A 21,870-nucleotide genomic window follows, 5' to 3' on the forward strand; every position below is an offset into this window, starting at 1 on the left:
TAAATTATATTTTAGGGTTTCAGTATTTCAATCGATTTTAGGGTTTCTTGCTACTTGTTGATTTGGTATTGAAATTCTTAGGGTTGGGTTTGATTTTCTACAGACGAAGCCATATTTAATTAGGGTTTGATTTGAATCGTCGTAAACAGACTAGAAACCTTCTCAATATGATGTACATAGTTATTATTTATGAATATGTTATTATTTATGAATCTGAACTGAGAGCATATTAGATTTCTGATTCTGATTTACGATTTCAGTTGTGGTATGTATTGTTAATTGCAAAAATAAGGTTTATTGTTAAGTTTATGTTTCTTTAATAATTATACATGACGGGTAGGGTTTAGTCTAATGGAAATAAGTTTAAAAGTTTTCATGTAACTCATCTTTAAGAGTATGAATCAAGTATACCAACTGTGTAGGAGGCCCTAGTTTGATATAATGTTGTTGGCACCCTTTTGCCTCACTTACTCTGTGTTGACTATACTTGACTGGATCAGGGTGAGTCTAATAGGCAGGCACACTAATAACCAATCTCAATTAGAGTCTGACTATAATTAGCTCTAGCTTATCATTCTTTCTATAGTTTCATTACTTTCAACGGCGTCTTTGTTTTGAATGAAACATTTATTATGCTTTAACTGTAGATTTACAAGGTAAATGAGGAAATTTCATACGTAAATGGATAATTTGCGTCTAAATATTTCATTGATGTTAACACCTTAGAGATTTTTGGTTGATTTCAGAGGTGTGGTTTGGTCGGACGATCTATCCAAGTTGAAGATATATGTATCTCAAGGGTGTTACCTCCTACCCAATGACTTCAATAAATTTATAGTGCACAATGTCAAGGAGCTCAAATTGTTGATGATGCACAACAGGTAAAACCACTTTCCATTTCATCTCCCTTGTAGTAAGATTTACCATGTAAAGATGAGTTTTCACTTTCCTCCGGCCTTTCTCTGTGCTTAGGTTTCTCTTTTTCTTCTCTATGGTATTGGTATTGATTTTTACTTGTCACCTTTATCTTACCTGATTCAGGACTTTTTGTGCTAAGATTGCACACAACTTTTTTATAATAAAGAGGAAGGATATTGTTGAGCGCGCATATCAGTCGTAACTTGTATGTCTGTGTTTCCAACAAGACATCTAGGTAACGCAACCAGGAAGACAAGTATTCTGATCTTACTTTACTATCCAAAAATTCTTATTTGTTACAAGTATAACTTGGATTTGTGATCTGAAATTTGTTCTTGGTGCAGGTTGATCTTGCATCAAATATCTTGGTAGACTTGCCTGACACAGTTGGGAGTTTACGGTATCTTAAGGTACTCCAATCTTCTTTTTTCCTACCATTGTCAATTATCTGAATCATATCATCATTTACTTAGTCGCATGTTTTGTAGGCTCTGCATCTGAGTAATAATGGCCTCAAATCCCTTCCTTCGACGCTATTCAAAATGTGCACCCATCTCTCGACTCTTGATCTTCATAATACAGAAATCACAATTGATATTCTCAGAAGCAACTGTATGTCATACAAGCAGTTTGAAGGGTGGGAAAGTTTTGATGAGCGTCGTAGATTAAAGCATCAAAAGCAACTGTATTTCTGAGTTGGAAGTTCTGGTGTGTTTGATGAAGGTGCTGATAAATATTAAAAAGGTACTCGATCTCTCAAGTCGCACATTGCCAAAGTATATGAATGCAGTTTCATATACATTTCAGATGATCAATCAAAGATAACTTATATGTTGAATGCTTTTTCATAGTAGTTTTTTTTTATTCTTACTTTTGTAATTACAATATGCTTTTGTGCAAAAAAAATTAAAGGTATTGTAATCTTCCAATGTTTGCTGTGTCTAAGTTTCAGTCTTCAAATGTTTGCTTTCTCTGCGTAGTTTGGCTGAACATGCCAGTTGTTTCTCCTTCATATTCCTAGTATTTTCTTCTCATAATATTTAGAAATAAATTTTCTTGTCATCAGGGTGTTCCTTTAAGAATTGAAATTGGATCTCGCGATGTTATGTGAGTCATGTTTGTGTAGATTTGTAGGTTACAAGTCCTAAAAATAGTATATGTCATGGTTTGTGTAGTTTACATTCTCAGTATATCTTGCGTCTATCTTGTGGAGCTGTAGCTGGGTTGTTTGGTCAGACATTTACATACCGGCTAAATGTTGTTAGGAGGCGGATGCAGGTACCTCTTGGTTTTTTTGTGTCCGCATATTTTATCTTAAATATTCGTAAAGGCATTCAGTTTAAACTTGCTTTCTTTATTACTCAACTTAAACTTGCTTTCTTTGGTCTTTTCATGATTTCCTATTCCACCAATCTTTGCTTTTTGATTATGTTATCGTTTTTTTATTTTCCTATGTGTGATGTTATGTGTTATCTCTAACCAACTAAATTTGGTTTACACTCTTGCATTTGCCTAATTTTCTTATCTAACAACGTTGCTGTTAGACCGTTGTTAACAGTGTTTTGTGTCTGCAGGTGAAGTACTGCATAGCTGCTTCTTTCTTGGTAGAGAGATATTTTAAGAGCAATGGCCATTGGATTGAAGATGCATAGCTGTTGTCGCGTTGCATTCCATCAGCTTTGTGAATCCTACTACAGATGCAGCAGTCTGCGGCATGAGAAGGCTTTTATGTGAGTCGTGTTTCTGTTCTTGTTAAGTGCTTATGATTTGTGGACTGCGTTAGAAGCAAAGTATCAAGCGGAGACTGCAGGGAGCAAGAAATTTCTGGTGGCAAAGTTTGTGGACTTCAAGATGACGAATGATAAGCCTGTTGTTGATCGATTCCTCGAATTTCAACAGATCATTAATGATATTCTTGCTGAAGGTATGGTCATTGATGAGACGTTTCAAGTATCTGCGGTAATTGAGAAGTTACCATCTTCTTGGTCTGAGTACAAGAAAAAGCTAAGACATGAAACTGGCGAGATCAACATGGTTTAATTAGGAAAGAAAATTCAAGTGGAAGAGATGTTGTGCACCAAGGACAAGAATGTGTCTTCTGCAAGGGACATGAGTAACAAAGCTCATATGACTGAACACAGATCTTCCAAAGATGGAAAAGGTGAGAGTAACAATCGTAAATCTAAGCGTGGTCCTCCCAAGAAAGGTATGTTTCGAAAACCAGAGTCTAGCATTACTAAAATTAAGGGTGCTTGTTATGCGTGCGGAGTTACTGGCCATATGGCAGTTCACTATAGACATCGTAAGGACAAGAAGGATAATGCTAACTTGGTTGAAAAAAACAAGGACGAGTTTTCTGCTGTAGTGTCTGAAGTTAATTTGGTGACCAATGTGATGGACTGGTGGGTAGACTCTGGAGCTACCAAGCATGTTTGTGGGAACAGAGACATGTTCACCTCCTACCAGAGGGTAGAGGAAGGCGAGAAACTCTACATGGGTAACTCATTTGCATCAGAGGTTGCAGGAAAAGGAAAGGTCGGTCTGAAGCTCACATCTGGCAAGACTCTCACATTGAATGAAGTTCTTCATGTACCAGACATCTGCAAAAATCTTGTTTCTTGTTCTGGTTTAGATGATAAGGTTTTTAAATTTTCAATTGTGTCTTGAAAACTTATAGTAACTAAGGGCCATGATTATGTGGGTAAGGGTTATAAGACTAGGGGTCTTTATAAACTTAATGTAACCTATCCTGAAGTGAAATTGAATGATTCTTCTGCTTACATGTGCGTGTCATCGATTGTTTGGCATGGTAGACTTGGTCATGTAAATTACAAATCAATGCATAAACTGGCTAGTATAGGCTGCATACCCAAATTCACTTTAGATAAAAGTCATAAGTGTGAGATTTGCGTAGAATCTAAGCATGCTAAGAAATCATTCAGTAAGAATGTGCATAGAAACACTAAACCCTTAGAGTTAATCCATTCATACCTAGTTAACATGAAGTCAGTTCAAACTAGAGGTGGCAATATATGGTTTGTCACTTTTATAGATGATTGTACGAGGTACTGTCAAGTTTATTTGCTTAGAGGGAAGGACGATGCCTTAGAAGCCTTTAAGATATATAAACCTGAAGTTTAAAACCAATTGAATGCTACCATTAAAACTTTTTGGTCTGACTGTGGTGGTGAATATGAAATTCCTATTGGAAATTTCTGTGAAGAACATGGCATAATACATGAAACTACAGCCCCTTATTCACCTCAATATGAAAGTCAGTTGAACGTAAGAACCGTATCCTTAAGGATATGATGAATGCCATGTTGATTAGTTCATTATTACCTTCGAACTTGTGGGGGGAGGCTATCCTCTCAGCCAATTACATCCTGAACATAGTACCCTTTAAAGAATCAGATAAAACTCCATATGAGTTATGGAAAGGTAGACAACCATCTTATGCTTACTTCAAAGTATGGGGGTGCTTGGAAAAGGTGTCCATACCTCCTCCTAAGACAACTAAGATAGGACCCAAAACCGTTGATTGTGTTTTTATAGGGTATCCTGAGCATTCTAGTGCTCATAAGTTTATGGTTGTGAGTTCTGAAATTTCTGACATAGGGTTGAATACTATCATGGAGTCTAGGGATGTTGAGTTCTTTGAGAATGTATTTCTTATGAAACGTGATTCTCTAAAGAGATGTTTAGATGATCTCATATAATTTCCGTCAACCAGTCAGTCATTACCTTTAGAGAAAGATGAACCAGAAATAGAACCTAGAAGAGGTAAAAGGGTTAAAACTAAGAAAATCTATCCTGGTTGCATTACATACCTAGCCGAGTCTGATACTCAGACTTATAAAGAAGCCATGACTTGTCCTGAAGCTCCGTGGTGGAAAGAAGCTTCAATTAGTGAAATGGATTCCATTCGAGAAAACGATACTTTTGAACTTGTAGATTTACCTCCAAGGTCTATGGCCATAGGTTGTAAATGGATTTTCAAGAGAAAACGTAACATAAATGGAACTATTGAAAAATACAAGGCTAGGTTGGTAGCGAAAGGCTATAAACAGATAGAAGGTATAGAAATCTTTGATACATATTCGCCGGTGAGTAGAATTATCTCCATTAGGATGTTAATTGCTATAGCTTCTGTCCATAACCTAGAGATACATCAGATGGATGTAAAAACAGCGTTTTTGAATGGTGATTTAGATGAAGAAATCTATATGGAACAACCCGAAGGCTTTGTAGTTAAAGGTTGTGAAAAGAAAGTTTGTAAACTGAAGAAATCTTTGTATGGATTGAAACAAGCACCGAAACAGTGGCATGAGAAATTTGATCATGTGATGATTTCTAGTGGTTTTAGAATTAATGAATCTGATAAGTGTGTTTATACTAAACTTGTCAAGGATTCATGTGTGATTGTATGCTTGTATGTTGATGATATGCTTATAATAGGTACAAACATGGATGTTATTAATACCACTAAGAAACTGTTAAATGAGAACTTTGACATGAAAGACTTAGGCCCCGCTGATGTCATATTAGGGATGAAATTAGAAAAACTTCTAATGGATATAGTCTGAGTCAGTCTCATTATGTTGAATCCATACTTAAGAAATATAATCAGTTTGCATGTAAACCTGTTTGCACTCCATATGATTTTTCTTGCTAACTCATGAAGAATAAGTGTGTAGGTGTTAACCAACTTGAATACTCGAGAGTCATAGGAAGTCTGATGTATTTGATGAATTGTACGAGACCATACATTGCTTGTGTTGTGAGTAGGTTAAGCAGGTATGCTTGTAATCCAGGGCAGAAACATTGGGATGCACTTATTAGAGTGCTAAAGTACTTGAAGTACACAATGACCTTTTGTTTCAATTACGAAGGGTATCCGGCCGTCCTTGTGGGATTTTGTGATGCAAACTGGATAGCAGACTCAGAGGAGTCTAAGTCTACGAGTGGATATGTATTCACTCTAGAAGGTGCGTCTGTATCTTGGAAGAGTTCCAAACAGACATGTATAGCTCGCTCAACTATGAAGCCGGAGTTTATTGCGTTAGATAAAGCAGGAGAGGAGGCCGAATGGCTAAGAAACTTTTTAGAAGATATTCCTCTCTGGCATAGGCATGTGCCAGCTATATCTATACATTGTGACAGCAAATCTACAATAGGTAGAGCTAAGGATAGCTTCTATAATGGAAAGTCTATACATATGCGTAGAAGACATGATTCTTTGAAATTACTAATCTCAACAGGCGTTATTTCCATAGATTGGACAAGGTCCAAGGAGAATATGGCAGACCCTTTGACGAAAGGTTTGTCCAAGGAGATAGTTAGTAAAGCATCGAAGGGGATGGGGATTAGGCTCAAATAATTAAACTTGCCATGAAGGATACTCAACCTTGCTGACTGGATATCCCAAGATCAAGGTTTCGAATGAGACAACTAATTTGTGATGGGTAAAGGTAAACACTATCAGAGAATTTCATTCGCTGTCCCTTCCCTATGGTGTTGATGTGATAGTGTGACTGCATGTGGAGGATGACTTTTAATTAAGTCTTAATGAGTTCTATAGTTTCAATTTAAGATTGAAGTGGGGTGTAGCAGTAAACACTCTTGATGGAACTCACCTATCTGAATGAGGATGTGGGTCGCTTCCTATGAGAATGGATCTGATTCTCTAGAGCATTCTGAGAAACAGGATATGGCCAGGGCCAAAATGGACAAAACGGCACGAACTTAGCAACACTTGGAGGATATCATGCGTGGATGTTATTAGAATTACACCAAACGCTAGCAGTTCAAGACATCGCGTTCACTGACTAGCTAGTAGTTCCGGTAACTTCTCACTAAGCAAGGTTCAAGACCTCATGGACACCTTTGCCTAAATGGTATTTTCCGTACTCTGATTTTTCGTTATTTACCGAGATTTCATTCATGTGGGGAATTGTTGGAGAAAATGACTTATTTAGTAAATGGATTTTTGGTCTTGGTGTGGTTTGATCTCATGACCTAAGGGTCTAAGGATACTCACTCATTTTGGAGTGAATGAAATGGAACCTTTAGTCCCACATTGCGGACAACTAAAGAGGTACTCCAATGTATAACCATGTGCTCATGGATATGTTGTAAAACACTGTGGGTGGAGCGGGTGGGCCGAAAAATACATGTTTCGACCCATGCCCATGCGCGTATACCATGCACCAACTTCCTCTTCTACTCGTATTTATTTTTGGCGAATTTTTCTTTAGGAAATTAATTCCAAAAATATTTTCTTAAGAGTTTTATTTGTGGAAAATTCCTTTTACGAGTTTTACTTGTTTTTGAAGAAAACCAAAACCTAACTTGATTTGCAAGTATCTCATCATATAAATATGACTCGAAATTCTGTTTTCATAACACACAAGCAGCGACTATCTCTAGGTTTACTTTTCTTCTTCTTCTTGTTTTTTGTGCGGCGTTTTACTTCCATCCCTGTTGCTGAGTTCAAGAGTGGGTAACTTGCGTTGTGCTAACTCAAGTTATATCGGGCAGTCTTATCCTGGACACATCTTCGCACGTTGGGGTTTAGCATTACTTCAGAATATACCCGCGAACTAATGTGTTAAGGACAGCTTGTTGAACCTTTGATTCTGCCCGCATCAATTTGTTCGTGGTAGAGTTGTTTGATACGGTTCTTTATATATATTATTTGATACATCTGAGGTTTCCTCTATTGTTGCAAGATCCCAACAATCTTAACACATTACTATTCCTTGTAACAATGGGAAAGAACGACGTTGAAAGACCACAGAAGTTTAACGGAAAGGATTTCAAGAGATGGCAATCCAAGATGTTATTTTATCTAAGCCATCATGAACTGGATTATGTACTTGTTCCACTTGATGAATTGATGAATAGTGAAGGTTTAACTGAGGAGTCGATCGAGTATAACAAAAGGTGTAATTTTCTGGCAAAAAATCATATCATGAATGGCTTGGAATATTCGATGTATGATTTTTACAATGCTAAAGAAAATATCATTGCTTATGATTTGTGGACTGCGTTAGAAGCAAAGTATCGGGCGGAGACTGCAGGGAGCAAGAAACTTCTGGTGGCGAAGTTTATGGACTTCAAGATGACGAATGATAAGCCTGTTGTTGATCAATTCCTCGAATTTCAACAGATCATTAATGATATTCTTGCTGAAGGTATGGTCATTGATGAGACGTTTCAAGTATCTGCGGTAATTGAGAAGTTACCATCTTCTTGGTCTGAGTACAAGAAAAAGCTAAGACATGAAACTGGAGAGATCAACATGGTTGAATTAGGAAAGAAAATCCAAGTGGAAGAGATGTTGTGCACCAAGGACAAGAATGTGTCTTCTGCAAGGGACATGAGTAACAAAGCTCATATGACTGAACACAGATCTTCCAAAGCTGGAAAAGGTGAGAGTAACAATCGTAACTCTATGCGTGGTCCTCCTAAGAAAGGTATGTTTCAAAAACCAGAGTCTAGCATTACTAAAATTAAGGGTGCTTGTTATGCGTGCGGAGTTACTGACCATATGGCAGTTCACTATAGACATCGTAAGGACAAGAAGGATAATGCTAACTTGGTTGAAAAGAACAAGGACGAGTTTTCTGTTGTACTGTCTGAAGTTAATTTGGTGACCAATGTGATGGACTGGTGGGTAGACTCTGGAGCTACCAAGCATGTTTGTGGGAACAGAGACATGTTCACCTCCTACCAGAGGGTAGAGGAAGGCGAGAAACTCTATATGCGTAACTCATCTGCATCAGAGGTTGCAGGAAAAGGAAAGGTCGGTCTGAAGCTCACATCTGGCAAGACTCTCACATTGAATGAAGTTCTTCATGTTCCAGACATCTGCAAAAATCTTGTTTCTTGTTCTGTTTTGGATGATAAGGGTTTTAAAGTTTCAATTGAGTCTGGAAAACTTATAGTAACTAAGGGCAATGATTATGTGGGTAAGGGTTATAAGATTGAGGGTCTTTATAAACTTAATGTAAATTGTCCTGAAGTGAAATTGAATGATTCTTTTGCTTACATGTGTGTGTCATCGATTGTTTGGCATGGTAGAATTTGTCATGTAAATTACAAATCAATGCATAAACTGGCTAGCATAGGCTGCGTACCCAAATTCACTTTAGATAAAAGTCATAAGTGTGAGATTTGCGTATAATCTAAGCATGCTAAGAAATCATTCAGTAAGAATATCCATATAAACACTAAACCCTTAGAGTTAATCCATTCAGACCTAGTTGACATGAAGTCAGTTCAAACTAGAGGTGGCAAGATATGGTTTGTCACTTTTATAGATGATTGTACGAGGTACTATCATGTTTATTTGCTTAGAGGGAAGGACGATGCTTAGAAGCCTTTAAGATATATAAACGTGAAGTTGAAAACCAATTGAATGCTATCATTAAAACTTTTAGGTCTGACTGTGGTGGTGAATATGAAATTCCTATTGGAAATTTCTGTAAAGAACATGGCATAATACATGAAACTACAGCCCCTTATTCACCTTAATCCAATGGTGTAGCTGAACGTAAAACCGTACCTTTAAGGATATGATGAATTCCATGTTGATTAGTTCAGTATTACCTTCAAACTTTTGGGGGGAGGCTATCCTCTCAGCCAATTACATCCTGAACATAGTACCCTTTAAAGGATCAGATAAAACTCCATATGAGTTATGGAAAGGTAGACAACCATCTTATGCTTACTTCAAAGTATGGGGGTGCTTGGCAAAGGTGGCCATACCTCCTCCTAAGACAACTAAGATAGGACCCAAAACCGTTGATTTTTTTTTTATAGGGTATCCTGAGCATTCTAGTGCTCATAAGTTTATGGTTGTGAGTTCTGAAATTTCTGACATAGGGTTGAATACTATCATGGAGTCTAGGGATGTTGAGTTCTTTGAGAATGTATTTCCTATGAAACATGATTCTCGAAAGAGATGTTTAAATGATCTCCTAGAATTTCCGTCAACCAGTCGGTCATTACCTTTAGAGGAAGATGAAGCAGAAATAGAACCTAGAAGAGGTAAAAGGGTTAAAACTAAGAAAACCTATCCTGGTTGCATTACATACCTAGACGAGTCTGATCCTCAGACTTATAAAGAAGCCATGACTTGTCCTGAAGCTCCGTGGTGGAAAGAAGCTTCAATTAGTGAAATGGATTCCATTCGAGAAAATGATACTTTTGAACTTGTAGATTTACCTCCAGGGTTTAAGGCCATAGGTTGTAAATGGATTTTCAAGAGAAAACGTAACATAAATGGAACTATTGAAAAATACAAGGCTAGATTGGTAGCGAAAGGCTATAAACAGATAGAAGGTATAGAAATCTTTGATACATATTCGCCGGTGAGTAGAATTATCTCCATTAGGATGTTATTTGGTATAGCTTCTGTCCATAAACTAGAGATACATCAAATGGATGTAAAGACAGCGTTTTTGAATGGTGATTTAGATGAAGAAATCTATATGGAACAACCCGAAAGCTTTGTAGTTAAAGGTTGTGAAAAGAAAGTTTGTAAACTGAAGAAATCCTTGTATGGATTGAAACAAGCACCGAAACAGTGGCATGAGAAATTTGATCATGTGATGATTTCTAGTGGTTTTAGAATTAATGAATCTGATAAGTGTGTTTATACTAAACTTGTCAAGGATTCCTGTGTGATTGTATACTTGTATGTTGATGATATGCTTATACTAGGTACAAACATGGATGTTATTAATACCACTAAGAAACTGTTAAATGAGAACTTTGACATGAAAGACTTAGGCCCCGCTGATATCATATTAGGGATGGAATTAGAAAAACTTCTAATGGCTATAGTCTGAGTGAGTCTCATTATGTTGAATCCATACTTAAGAAATATAATCAGTTTGCCTGTAAACCTGTTTGCACTCCATATGATTCTTCTTGCAAACTCATGAAGAATAAGTGTGTAGGTGTTAACCAACTTGAATACTCGAGAGTCATAGGAAGTCTGATATATTTGATGAAATGTACGAGACCAGACATTGCTTATGCTGTGAGTAGGTTAAGTAGGTATACTTGTAATCCAGGGCAGAAACATTGGGATGCACTTATTAGAGTGTTAAAGTACTTGAAGTACACAATGACATTTTGTTTCAATTACGAAGGGTATCCGGCCGTCCTTGAGGGATTTTGCGATGCAAACTGGATAGCAGACTCAGAGGAGTCTAAGTCTACGAGTGGATATGTATTCACTCTAGCAGGTGCGTCTGTATCTTGGAAGAGTTCCAAAAAGACATGTATAGCTCGCTCAACTATGGAGTCGGAGTTTATTGCGTTAGATAAAGCAGGAGAGGAGGCTGAATGGCTAAGAAACTTTTTAGAAGATATTCCTCTCTGGCATAATCCTGTGCCAGCTATATCTATACATAGTGACAGCAAATCTGCAATAGGTAGAGCTAAGAATAGCTTCTACAATGGAAAGTATATACATATGCGTAGAAGACATGATTCTTTGAAATTACTAATCTCAACAGGCGTTATTTCCATAGATTGGAAAAGATCCAAGGAGAATATCGTAGACCTTTTGACGAAAGGTTTGTCCAAGGAGATAGTTAGTAAAGCATCGAAAGGGATGGAGCTTAGGCTCAAATAATTACACTTGCCATGAAGGATACTCAACCTTGCTGACTGGAGATCCCAATATCAAGGTTTCGAATGAGACAACTAATTTGTGATGGGTAAAGGTAAACATTATCAGAGAATTTCATTCTCTGTCCCTTCCCTATGGTGTTGATGTGATAGTGTGATTGCATGTGGAGGATGACTTTTGATTAAGTCTTAATGAGTTCTATAGTTTCAATTTAAGATTGAAGTGGGGTATAGCAGTAAACACTCTTGATGGAACTCACCTATCTGAATGAGGAAGTGGGTCGCTTACTATGAGAATGGAGCCGATTCTCTAGAGCATTCTGAGAAACAGGATATGTCCAGGGCCAAAATGGACAAAACGGCATGAACTTAATAACACTTGGAGGATATCATGCGTGGATGTTATTAGAATTACACCAAACGCTAGAAGTTCAAGACATCGCGTTCACTGACTAGCTAGTAGTTCCGATAACTTCTCACTAAGCAAGGTTCAAGACCTCATGGACACCTTTGCCTAAATGGTATTTTCCGTACTCTGATTTTTCGTTATTTACCGAGATTTCATTCATGTGGGGAATTGTTGGAGAAAATGACTTATTTAGTAAATGGATTTTTGGTCTTGGTGTGGTTTGATCTCATGACCTAAGGGTCTAAGGATACTCACTCATTTTGGAGTGAATGAAATGGAACCTTTAGTCCCACATTGCAGAAAACTAAAGAGGTACTCCATTGTATAACCATGTGCTCATGGATATGATGTAAAACACTGTGGGTGGAGCGGGTGGGCCGAAAAATACATGTTTCGAACCATTCCCATGCGCGTATACCATGCACCAACTTCATGTTCTACTTGTATTTATTTTTGGCGAATTTTTCTTTAGGAAATTAATTCCAAAAATATTTTCTTAAGAGTTTTATTTGTGGGAAATTCCTTTTACGAGTTTTACTTGTTTTTGATGAAAACCAAAACCTAACTTGATTTGCAAGTATCTCATCCTATAAATATGACTCGAAATTCTGTTTTCAAAACACACAAGCAGCGACTATCTCTAGGTCTACTTTTCTTCTTCTTCTTGTATTTTGTGCGGCGTTTTACTTCCATCCCTGTTGCTGAGTTCAAGAGTGGGTAGCTTGCGTTGTGCTAACTCAAGTTATATCGAGAAGTCTTATCCTGGACACATCTTCGCACATTGGGGTTTAGCATTACTTCAGAATATACCAGCGAACTAATGTGTTAAGGACAGCTTGTTGAACCTTTGATTCTGCCTGCATCAATTTGTTCGTGGTAGAGTTGTTTGATACGGTTCTTTATATTTATTGTTTGATACATCTGAGGTTTCCTCTATTGTTGCAAGATCCCAACAATCTTAACACGTTACTATTCCTTGTAACAATGGGAAAGAACGACGTTGAAAGACCACAGAAGTTTAACGGAAAGGATTTCAAGAGATGGCAATCCAAGATGCTATTTTATCTAAGCCATCATGAACTGGATTATGTACTTGTTCCACATGATGAATTGATGAATGCTGAAGGTTTAACTGAGGAGGTGATCGAGTATAACAAGAGGTGTAATTTTCTGGCGAAAAATCATATCATGAATGGTTTGGAAGATTCGATGTATGATTTTTACAATGCTAAAGAAAATTTCAGTGCTTATGATTTGTGGACTGCGTTATAAGCAAAGTATCAAGCGGAGACTGCAGGGAGCAAGAAATTTCTGGTGGCGAAGTTTATGGACTTCAAGATGACAAATGATAAGCCTGTTGTTGATCAATTTCTCGAATTTCAAGAGATCATTAATGATATTCTTGCCAAGGTATGGTCATTGATGAGACGTTTCAAGTATCTGCGGTAATTGAGAAGTTACCATCTTCTTGGTCTGAGTACAAGAAAAAGCTAAGACATGAAACTGGCGAGATCAACATGGTTGAATAAGGAAAGAAAATTCAAGTGGAAGAGATGTTGTGCACCAAGGACAAGAATGTGTCTTCTGCAAGGGACATGAGTAACAAATCTCATATGACTGAACACAGATCTTCCAAAGCTGGAAAAGATGAGAGTAACAATCGTAACTCTAAGCGTGGTCCTCCCAAGAAAGGTATGTTTCAAAAACCAGAGTCTAGCATTACTAAAATTAAGGGTGCTTGTTATGCGTGCGGAGTTACTGGCCATATGGCAGTTCACTATAGACATCGTAAGGACAAGAAGGATAATACTAACTTGGTTGAAAAGAACAAGGACGAGTTTTCTGCTGTAGTGTCTGAAGTTAATTTGGTGACCAATGTGATAGAGTGGTGGGTAGACTCTGGAGCAACCAAGCATGTTTGTGGGAACAGAGACCTGTTCACCTCCTACCAGAGGGTAGGGGAAGGCGAGAAACTATATATGGGTAACTCATCTGCATCAGAGGTTACAGGAAAAGGAAAGGTCGGTCTGAAGCTCACATCTGGCAAGACTCTCACATTGAATGAAGTTCTTCATGTTCCAGACATCTGCAAAAATCTTGTTTCTTGTTCTGTTTTAGATGATAAGGGTTTTAAAGTTTCAATTGAGTCTGGAAAACTTATAGTAACTAAGGGCAATGATTATGTGGGTAAGGGTTATAAGACTGGGGGTCTTTTCAAACTTAATGTAACCTGTTCTGAAGTGAAATTGAATGATTCTTCTGCTTACATGTGTGTGTCATCGAACGTTTGGCATGGTAGACTTGGTCATGTAAATTACAAATTAATGCATAAACTGGCTAGCGTAGGCCACATATCCAAATTCACTTTAGATCAAAATCATAAGTGTGAGATTTGCGTAGAATCAAACATGCTAAAAAATCAATCAGTAAGAATGTCCATAGAAACACTAAACCCTCAGGGAAGAGGAAAAGATGAATATAAGGAATTGGAAGAGGTGAAAGAACAACTGGGTTTTATAAACGAATTGAAAAGAACAGGAGGGAAATATTTTTGGTTAAAATTTTTTAAATTTTGATTAAGCTTTCAAACGAAAATTTAGGCAAAATATTTGAGGGAATTTTCTGTGTGTATATTTTCAAGTGACGCTTTATTCCACGCATGTGTAATTTTAGGAATTGGATTTGGGGGAATATTTGGTCCACTCAGAATCCTTGAGGAATATTTGGTCCAATCAAAATCCTAGGAAGAAATATTTGCTCCAATCAAATTCTTGGAGGGAAAATTTTGCTCTAATCAGGACCCTTGGAGGGAGTATTTGGCTTATCCACTTTCATTTGATTGATTCTGGAATTGGAGGGAATATTTTGTTAAATCAAAACCAAGGATTTAGATAAATACTCAGTTGTACATCCCAAGTATACATTACTACGGGATTGAGAAATTTTGTATTTTCAAGAAACACAAACCTAGGTCATTTAACTGTTTAATTAGGAATGGTATTTTAGGAAAGATTTTCCCCTATGTTATTTCTTAGTATCCGTGAAAATTCCTAAAACAGCAAGTAAATCGGAACGGAGAGAGTATCAATCATGTCATCCATTCTTGGTATAGGAAACCTATATGGCATGATAACTCTATTAAAGCTCTATAGTCTATACACATATATTATCCACCATCTTTCTTGTCTATTAAAAAGGTTGGACTAGCACAAGGACTTTTGCTTAACCTAATCAAACCCCTTTGCAACAAATCATCAACCCGTCCTTGTAGTATCTCATGCTCTTTAGGACTTGACCTATAATGAGGTTGATTAGGAATGTATGTTCTAGGTATAAAGTCTATTTGATGCTGTAAATCTCTCAGTGGAGGTAAGGTATTGGGTAACTCTGCAGGAAATAAGTCACCAAAAGAAGCAGGAAATAAGTCACCAAAAGAAGATAATAAAGGTTTTACCTTGTCTGGAATCTCCACCATAGGTTTAGAAACTTCATGAGAGATCAGAGAATGAGTTTGATTTAAAGAATGAACAATAGCAGCAACTATGGCAGTTTTCTTCTTATCTGTTGGCTCCTTCTGAAGTAAAAGATTGTAGAGGCCACCAAGACTATTAATATACGGAGTTTTTCCTGTATAGTTTTCTTGTGAAACTACATTGCACTTGCACATAAGCATGTAGACACCAGCCCCTCATGAAGTACATTCCAGCAGGAGAAACTGCAGAACTTGCATCATGTAAACACCAGCAGGAGAAACTGCAGAACTTGCAGTCAGAGAGATATTCAGTACATCTAAACTTGCTTTCACATCATTTAATAAAGGGAAGCTGAAGCAGGAAAGGAAAAGATGAAAGATGAATTTTCAAATTGGGCACATCCATAAAAATTGAAATGTACTGAACTTAAAACCAAAAACAATTATCCAAAAAACACCAGCACATTAGTCAAGTTCTTCACACAGTAGACTCAAGAGTGATGAAAGTGCACACAAGAGAAGAGAAGTTCGTAACCAAGTCTCACACTTCTTAATTTCAGACATTTTTGATAAAACTTGAGCAACAACACCTATTGGGCAGCACAAAAATGGAACACAAGAAATATTAAGTTGGTTCCCTATGATGATCTTCCTCGCCGTTCAGCTTCAGCTCCTACATATAACTGTAAGCATTAGTTGCTTATGGGATAGTAGTATCAATATTAGATGGCTTTAAGATGTCAAAACCATCTGAAGCTGTAGTCATTATCATCCCCGGGATCTGCGCATGCCAATGTAGTTCCTTCATATCTTTTTGACCCTATTTATCCCAATATTTCAAATATTAACAAATGCTAGACAGAAATATGGCTCATATGTTCATCTAAATTAAGAAGGGCAAAATGATTATCACCTGATGAACAAAAAGAAGCTGGGGTGGCAAATCTTCTGGGGAGTTCACTTGCTCTGGCATCCTTGCTCTGAACTCAGCTTCTTCTTCCTCATCTCTCTCTAGGGAGAAATCCCATATTCTGGAGATGCAAATCAAAAGAAAAATTACATTCGAAAAGTTACTTAGAAATTCATTTATTAAATGCTTCTTAATGCTTCTTACGTTAGCTGATTGTCTTCGGAAGTAACCGCCAGCATGGAAGACTGATATGGACTCCATTCAAGTGAGGTGATGGGGCGTTTATGATATTCAAAGTGTGCAACTACCGTATCACTCGAATCTCCTGGCTAAAATACAGAAAAAAAGAGTCAGAAAAAAAAAACTCTGATACAAATTGAAGAATAGTTCTATTCAGAGAAACCTCATGACAAGACAAGAAGTTGATATAATTTTTTTCAACAATCAGAAAATCTTACACGTCAAAAAGATCACAAACTTGCGAAAACTTAGCCAACATTTCACTCTATGTTGTAAAAGGCACCTTAGGCACTCGCCTAGGCGCACGAGTCCCCTCGCCTCACGCCTAACACAACACAGATTTCATTTCTAGAATAATGGATGTATGAGAGTGTAGGTGAGAGATCACATGCAAAACCAAGTCGAAGATGTAACAAGCCCTACTGATATAATTCTTTTCAACTAGAATGAAAATGCAAAAATGAAACATGATGAAATCTGCAAGGGTTGGTTACTACAAAGCCCTATTTGAAAGCGTCTATCATAAATCAACGAGGGCCCGAAGTAATGCAAAGAAGCTAAACTATACTTATTATGTATACCTTAATTCCAGATGCTGGCACAATATTTACAAAGATCAAATAAACTGAGATTGAAAACAATTTAATAGATTACCTTGAGCATACGAAGATTGTGAATAGAAAATGTGCCTGTCGAAATCATCATGAAAGAATGTGCGAGAAGATCATGAATATAAGCACAAAGAAGCACCGTATGAAAAGATATATGATTTTTACATACCCATTCCATGAGATAACATTCACATCAGCTTTATGTGCATTTATAGATACAGCTGGTTTTTTCCCAATCCGAATATCCCACACAGCAACAGTTCCATCAACAGAACAAGAGGAAAAAATATCACTATATATAGGACTCCACTGTATAAATAACAATGAAACAAAAAGAACATTACAAATTGAAGCCATTACATAATCCAAATAGTGGTTAAATTAAACATAGAGTAAAGGTTACATCTTCAAGTTCGCACATACTTGGAGATCTTCCACACTTAAGTCATGCCCATCAAATGGAGGTTTTCCCACATTCCACGTTGCATCAGATGAAGGCTCCCATAAGTGGATACGACCATCGCAATCCCCTGAGAGCACAAAAGGTGCTCAATTTATTAATATTGTATTCATCTTGCGTTTAAAATCCTCAAAAACAACACCAACCAACAAATACTATAAAGTCATAAGCTACAAGCATACCAGATACTAGTCTTCCAGGCACAAGAGGACTCCAATCTATTGCAAATCCTTCAGTTTTATGGCCACCAAACTTCATTAATGGGGCCTGAGAAACTACGTTTGATGCTCCTGTGCTGACACCAGTTTCTGATTCAGCTAAACAATTAAGATGATTGCTGAAATCCCAGATCTTTATAAGAAGATTAAACATGTTTCAGTGTTTAGTAAGAGAGGGGTTCTTGAAAGATTTCATGTATGACATAGAACATTATTGCTATTTGCAAAATTTCAAAATAGATTCGCTCGCTAAGGATTACAAACATGTAACTCAACGTAACTTCAGAGTAACAATAATGATCTATTCGAAACAGAAAGTCACCACCCATTTTATGTAAAGCCAAATTAGCAACTAAAGCATAAGCCATCAAATGTGGGACAAAATGAACAGAAGAGTTGTCACGACAATTTGAAAAATCAAATTTTAACATCACAACTCTGTAAGGACAATGGAGAGGAGTTGCATATTATCACTCAAAATAGCACGAAAAGGTAAACAGATCTTTCCAACTCTTGAAGAACCACAGAACATCTTACCTATTTATATGCTTCAAAAACTGTTCTCACTTATCATATATAAGGAAACATAAACAGGCCAACTAAACAATATTCACATTCGACCTTTGAGGAGTTACAAAGCAACATATTAGTGGCGAGGTGGAGTTTATAAATAACAAGGCTAACCTGTACATGGCCAGTATCGCCCCATGACGCACATATATGAGGGCTCTGTCTCATTGCCCGTATGAGATTTACACTTCCTTGGTGTGCTATCTTATGTATCTGTTCAAGAACTGCAGCAACCAAAATTATGTTGATTGCTAGTCGAGTGAACCAACCAAATTCAGGTAACCAAGCAGGTAGAAAAATCTTAAATAGACAAACTACAAGCGCAAAAATTACCTGCAAAGCCGGAGGATAAGGTGTACCATTTTCTTCACTCTCTTCTTCTTCATCACTACTATTACTGTCACTGTCCTCCATATCAGACCCATCACCACCAGCTTTACCCAGCACTAAGTCGCGTCTTTTTCCGGATATATTTGATAACTTGAATATCCCTATAGAATTCCAAGAAGCTTTTTCTGCCTGCAAAACACCTCAAATTCACTTACTCAGATTGAACTCCAAAAAATCCATTGAAATCAAATGAAGTTACAAAAACTTCTTGGAATTCTATTGGGTTATCTAAGTTATCAAACACCAACCATAAGAAAATCCCATTTTATTTTTATCTTCACCCAATAAAAATAATCAATTTAAAAAGTCAGTACCAAACCTGAGTCCCTGAGACGCAATATACTGTATGTGGAAACTCGGTTCTGACCATACCTAGTGTATCCCCTAAGATATCAAAGCTGCAATTTTGAATTTAATCAATGAATACACATATATTGGGGGGATATTCGAACTTTCTGTTTCAAGTAACAGAAAAAAGATAAAAAATCCTAGTATTATACCTTAGACATGGCCATCCAACATGAAAAGCATGAAGACGATCATATGCAGAAGGATCACACTGTAATTCTTCTCCTTCTTCTAATGGATCTACACCAGGTTGCCATATTTTTGCAGGCATAGATGGTACTGTTGAAGATTCACCGTTGGCCCTCTTCTAATTACACCAAAACCAAAATAAAATAAAAAAACACAGTAATTTAAGTAACAAAAACCACACAATAAGAATAAAAAAAACAGAAGAAAAAAGATCTAAAAACCACACAATAAGAATCAAAAAACCGGAAGAAATGAAGATTCACCATTGGCCCTCTTCTAATTACACCAAAACCAGAATGCAAAAAAAAAAAACAGTAATTTAAGTAACAAAAACCACGCAATAAGAATAAAAAAACCACGGAAGTTGAAATACCTTGGCTTTTCTGTCGGCCTTTTTAGGGTTTTTTAGACCTCGTGCCATTTTGATTATTTCCCAAAGAGAATACCAGGGTTTCAAGATAAGCTCAACCGAGAAGAGCAGGGTACTTATAGAGTTTTATAAGAGTTGAAATTACCGTTCTAACACTAAGTGGGCTTTACAAAACGGGGCAAAGCCATCCCACAGTATCCTCCTACATAAAATCCGTCAAAAATTAAGAGGTTGGCTAACAGCGTCTCCAACAGTGGGTGCTCCAAATGTTAGGATCCATTAAAACTCCATCTTAAACAAAATTAATACAAAAATTCTAAATTTTTAAAAATTGATATAAAAACCCCAAATTTCAAAATTGGTTTTATCAACCGCGAGTTACTTTTGTTTTGTTGGGGTTTTTGTGTTACTTTTGTTTTGATAGGTTTTTTGTAGATGGATAGTGACACCTTTATGGTTATAACTCGCGGACTGTTTTACATATGTAGCGGAAAGAATAATGTTTTTCACATGAACCATCTTCAGTAGTATGGGGTGTTAGTTTTAGGATTTGTATTTTTTGATAAAGATAAAAGTGATTCCTTTTTTCTTATTGGTTTAGAAAATTTTATTTAAATATAGTAATTAAAAAAATAGTCAAAAAGATGATGTGGGGGTCATTCCCAAGGTCTAAATAAGACTTTCTTTAAGACTTTCATATTTATTTTGATACCCTTCATATTTTATAGGACCTACTGTTGGAGATGGATTTAATCAAAATGAGGGTCTAAAATCCTATGTGTCAAAAGAAAATAAAACTTTCACCCTCTATTGGAGATGCTCTAATCCATTTGTTGTTTTTTTTTTGCCAAAATATGCGAGGTAGCATTACCTTCTCTGTATTTGTGAACAAAAATTACGAAGTTATATATAGATACCAGAAATCCAAATAAGCAAAGTGCATTGCCGGGATAAATGTAGTGCAATCATTGTCGTACTTGGTAGAGGCCAAGTTGAGTGAAGGGTAACTATTATCGTACTTGGAAGAGGCCAAGTTGAGAAAAGCACAATCATTGTCCAATATTGGGATGGGCCAAGTTGCGCACAGTGCAATGATTGCTGGATATGGTTTCAAGCTGTCAGTTACTAGTGGTGTGTGCATCACAAGCATGCCAGAGCAAAGGAATTGGTTGAGACGGTTATAAAGAGGCTTTATAACTAAGTTTGGCATATTTTAACCACCAAAAAGATGTGGCATTATTTGACTTGACAACACAAAAGGTAGCAGTTGAAAAAGCAAATTGGCGGTTAAGAAAACTACCTGTAGACATGTGGCTGTCTGCAGGATGTGCAAGCGGTTGCACAAAAGTTTTGGATATGTAAATACTGCATAGACAGTGTAAGAGGCATTAGAAATCAAAAGATAAGAGAGTTGGCTACAGAGTTTGTAGAGTTAGTCTCATGTTTGAGAGAATGAGGCATCACTAAGAGGGTGATGGTCTGTTTTGGTCCATGTGATGGACAAGTTTTGTAATCTTCCTTTAGTGAAATAAAATGGGTTTGGTTTGTTGTAGTATATATTTGTGTTCGTTTTGTTGCTGATTTGTTTGATATTGTCAATTTCAATTGATGCATGGCGCACCTCTTATGCTTGATATTGTCCACCGCGTCACTACTGACGTATGATATGACGTCACAAGAGTCACACAAAACAAGTGAAGAAAAGCATGATGACTACAAGATGGCGCAATAGGATCGCTCTTATCAGATCCGAAATAACAGGCTTTATTAATTGTACTCCACTATCCGAATTAGTTATCATCCAGTATGTAATTCATATATAAGGAGCGAAAAGCCATTTAAGAGAGAAATCTTTTAGAGTTTGTTTGCAAATGTAAGGAAAGATAAATTTATCTGCTCTCCAGGTAAGGGGTTATATACATTTTTACTTACCACAAAAGGTCAATACTTAGAGTTTCTTCCATTATGGCTTAGATCTGTTTTTTGATATTACTTGGATGTGACTATAGGATTTTCTGCAGTTATATTTTGGCGCATAGAAACAGCTTGGATGAGTAAGAGGAATGATCCTCACCTTTGAAGTAGTTTTAAAAACTATTTAATTCTCTGATTTGTATT

General features: G+C 36.8%; 1 protein-coding gene, 1 long non-coding RNA gene and 1 pseudogene across 2 annotated transcripts; 2 read left to right on the plus strand and 1 right to left on the minus strand.

The window, feature by feature from the left end:
• Window positions 1-651: 651 nt before the first annotated feature.
• LOC113292260 lies at window positions 652-737 on the plus strand (annotated as a pseudogene).
• Window positions 738-1,040: 303 nt separating this feature from the next.
• LOC113286073 lies at window positions 1,041-1,520 on the plus strand. Its single transcript, XR_003329092.1, has 3 exons — window positions 1,041-1,153; window positions 1,263-1,328; window positions 1,407-1,520. It is a non-coding gene; the product is annotated as an uncharacterized LOC113286073 (long non-coding RNA).
• A 14,296-nt stretch (window positions 1,521-15,816) lies between these two features.
• Window positions 15,817-19,825, minus strand: LOC113288972 (glutamate-rich WD repeat-containing protein 1-like). Its single transcript, XM_026538133.1, has 12 exons — window positions 19,756-19,825; window positions 19,346-19,500; window positions 19,165-19,243; window positions 18,789-18,974; window positions 18,570-18,668; window positions 17,850-18,018; window positions 17,631-17,737; window positions 17,375-17,516; window positions 17,251-17,309; window positions 16,561-16,685; window positions 16,360-16,477; window positions 15,817-16,266 (listed from the first exon to the last, which is right to left on the minus strand). The coding sequence occupies exons 1-12, from the start codon at window positions 19,801-19,803 to the stop codon at window positions 16,147-16,149; spliced, it is 1,407 nt and encodes a 468-aa protein (XP_026393918.1). The 5' UTR covers window positions 19,804-19,825; the 3' UTR covers window positions 15,817-16,146.
• Between the last annotated feature and the right edge of the window lie 2,045 nt (window positions 19,826-21,870).

This window comes from Papaver somniferum, chromosome 6 (assembly GCF_003573695.1).
Source record: "Papaver somniferum cultivar HN1 chromosome 6, ASM357369v1, whole genome shotgun sequence".
NCBI classification, from domain to species: domain Eukaryota; kingdom Viridiplantae; phylum Streptophyta; class Magnoliopsida; order Ranunculales; family Papaveraceae; genus Papaver; species Papaver somniferum.

What these genes read in the sequence shown, in the direction of transcription:
- LOC113288972 (XM_026538133.1), bottom strand. Translation starts at nt 19,803, where the DNA reads ATGGCACGAGGTCTAAAAAACCCTAAAAAGGCCGACAGAAAAGCCAAG. An exon ending in GCCTGGAAGACTAGTATCTG is followed by an intron (nt 17,738 to 17,849) that starts GTATGCTTGTAG and finishes TTGTGCTCTCAG; the next exon opens with GGGATTGCGATGGTCGTATC. An exon ending in TGTTATCTCATGGAATGGGT is followed by an intron (nt 17,310 to 17,374) that starts ATGTAAAAATCA and finishes ATCTTCTCGCAC; the next exon opens with ATTCTTTCATGATGATTTCG.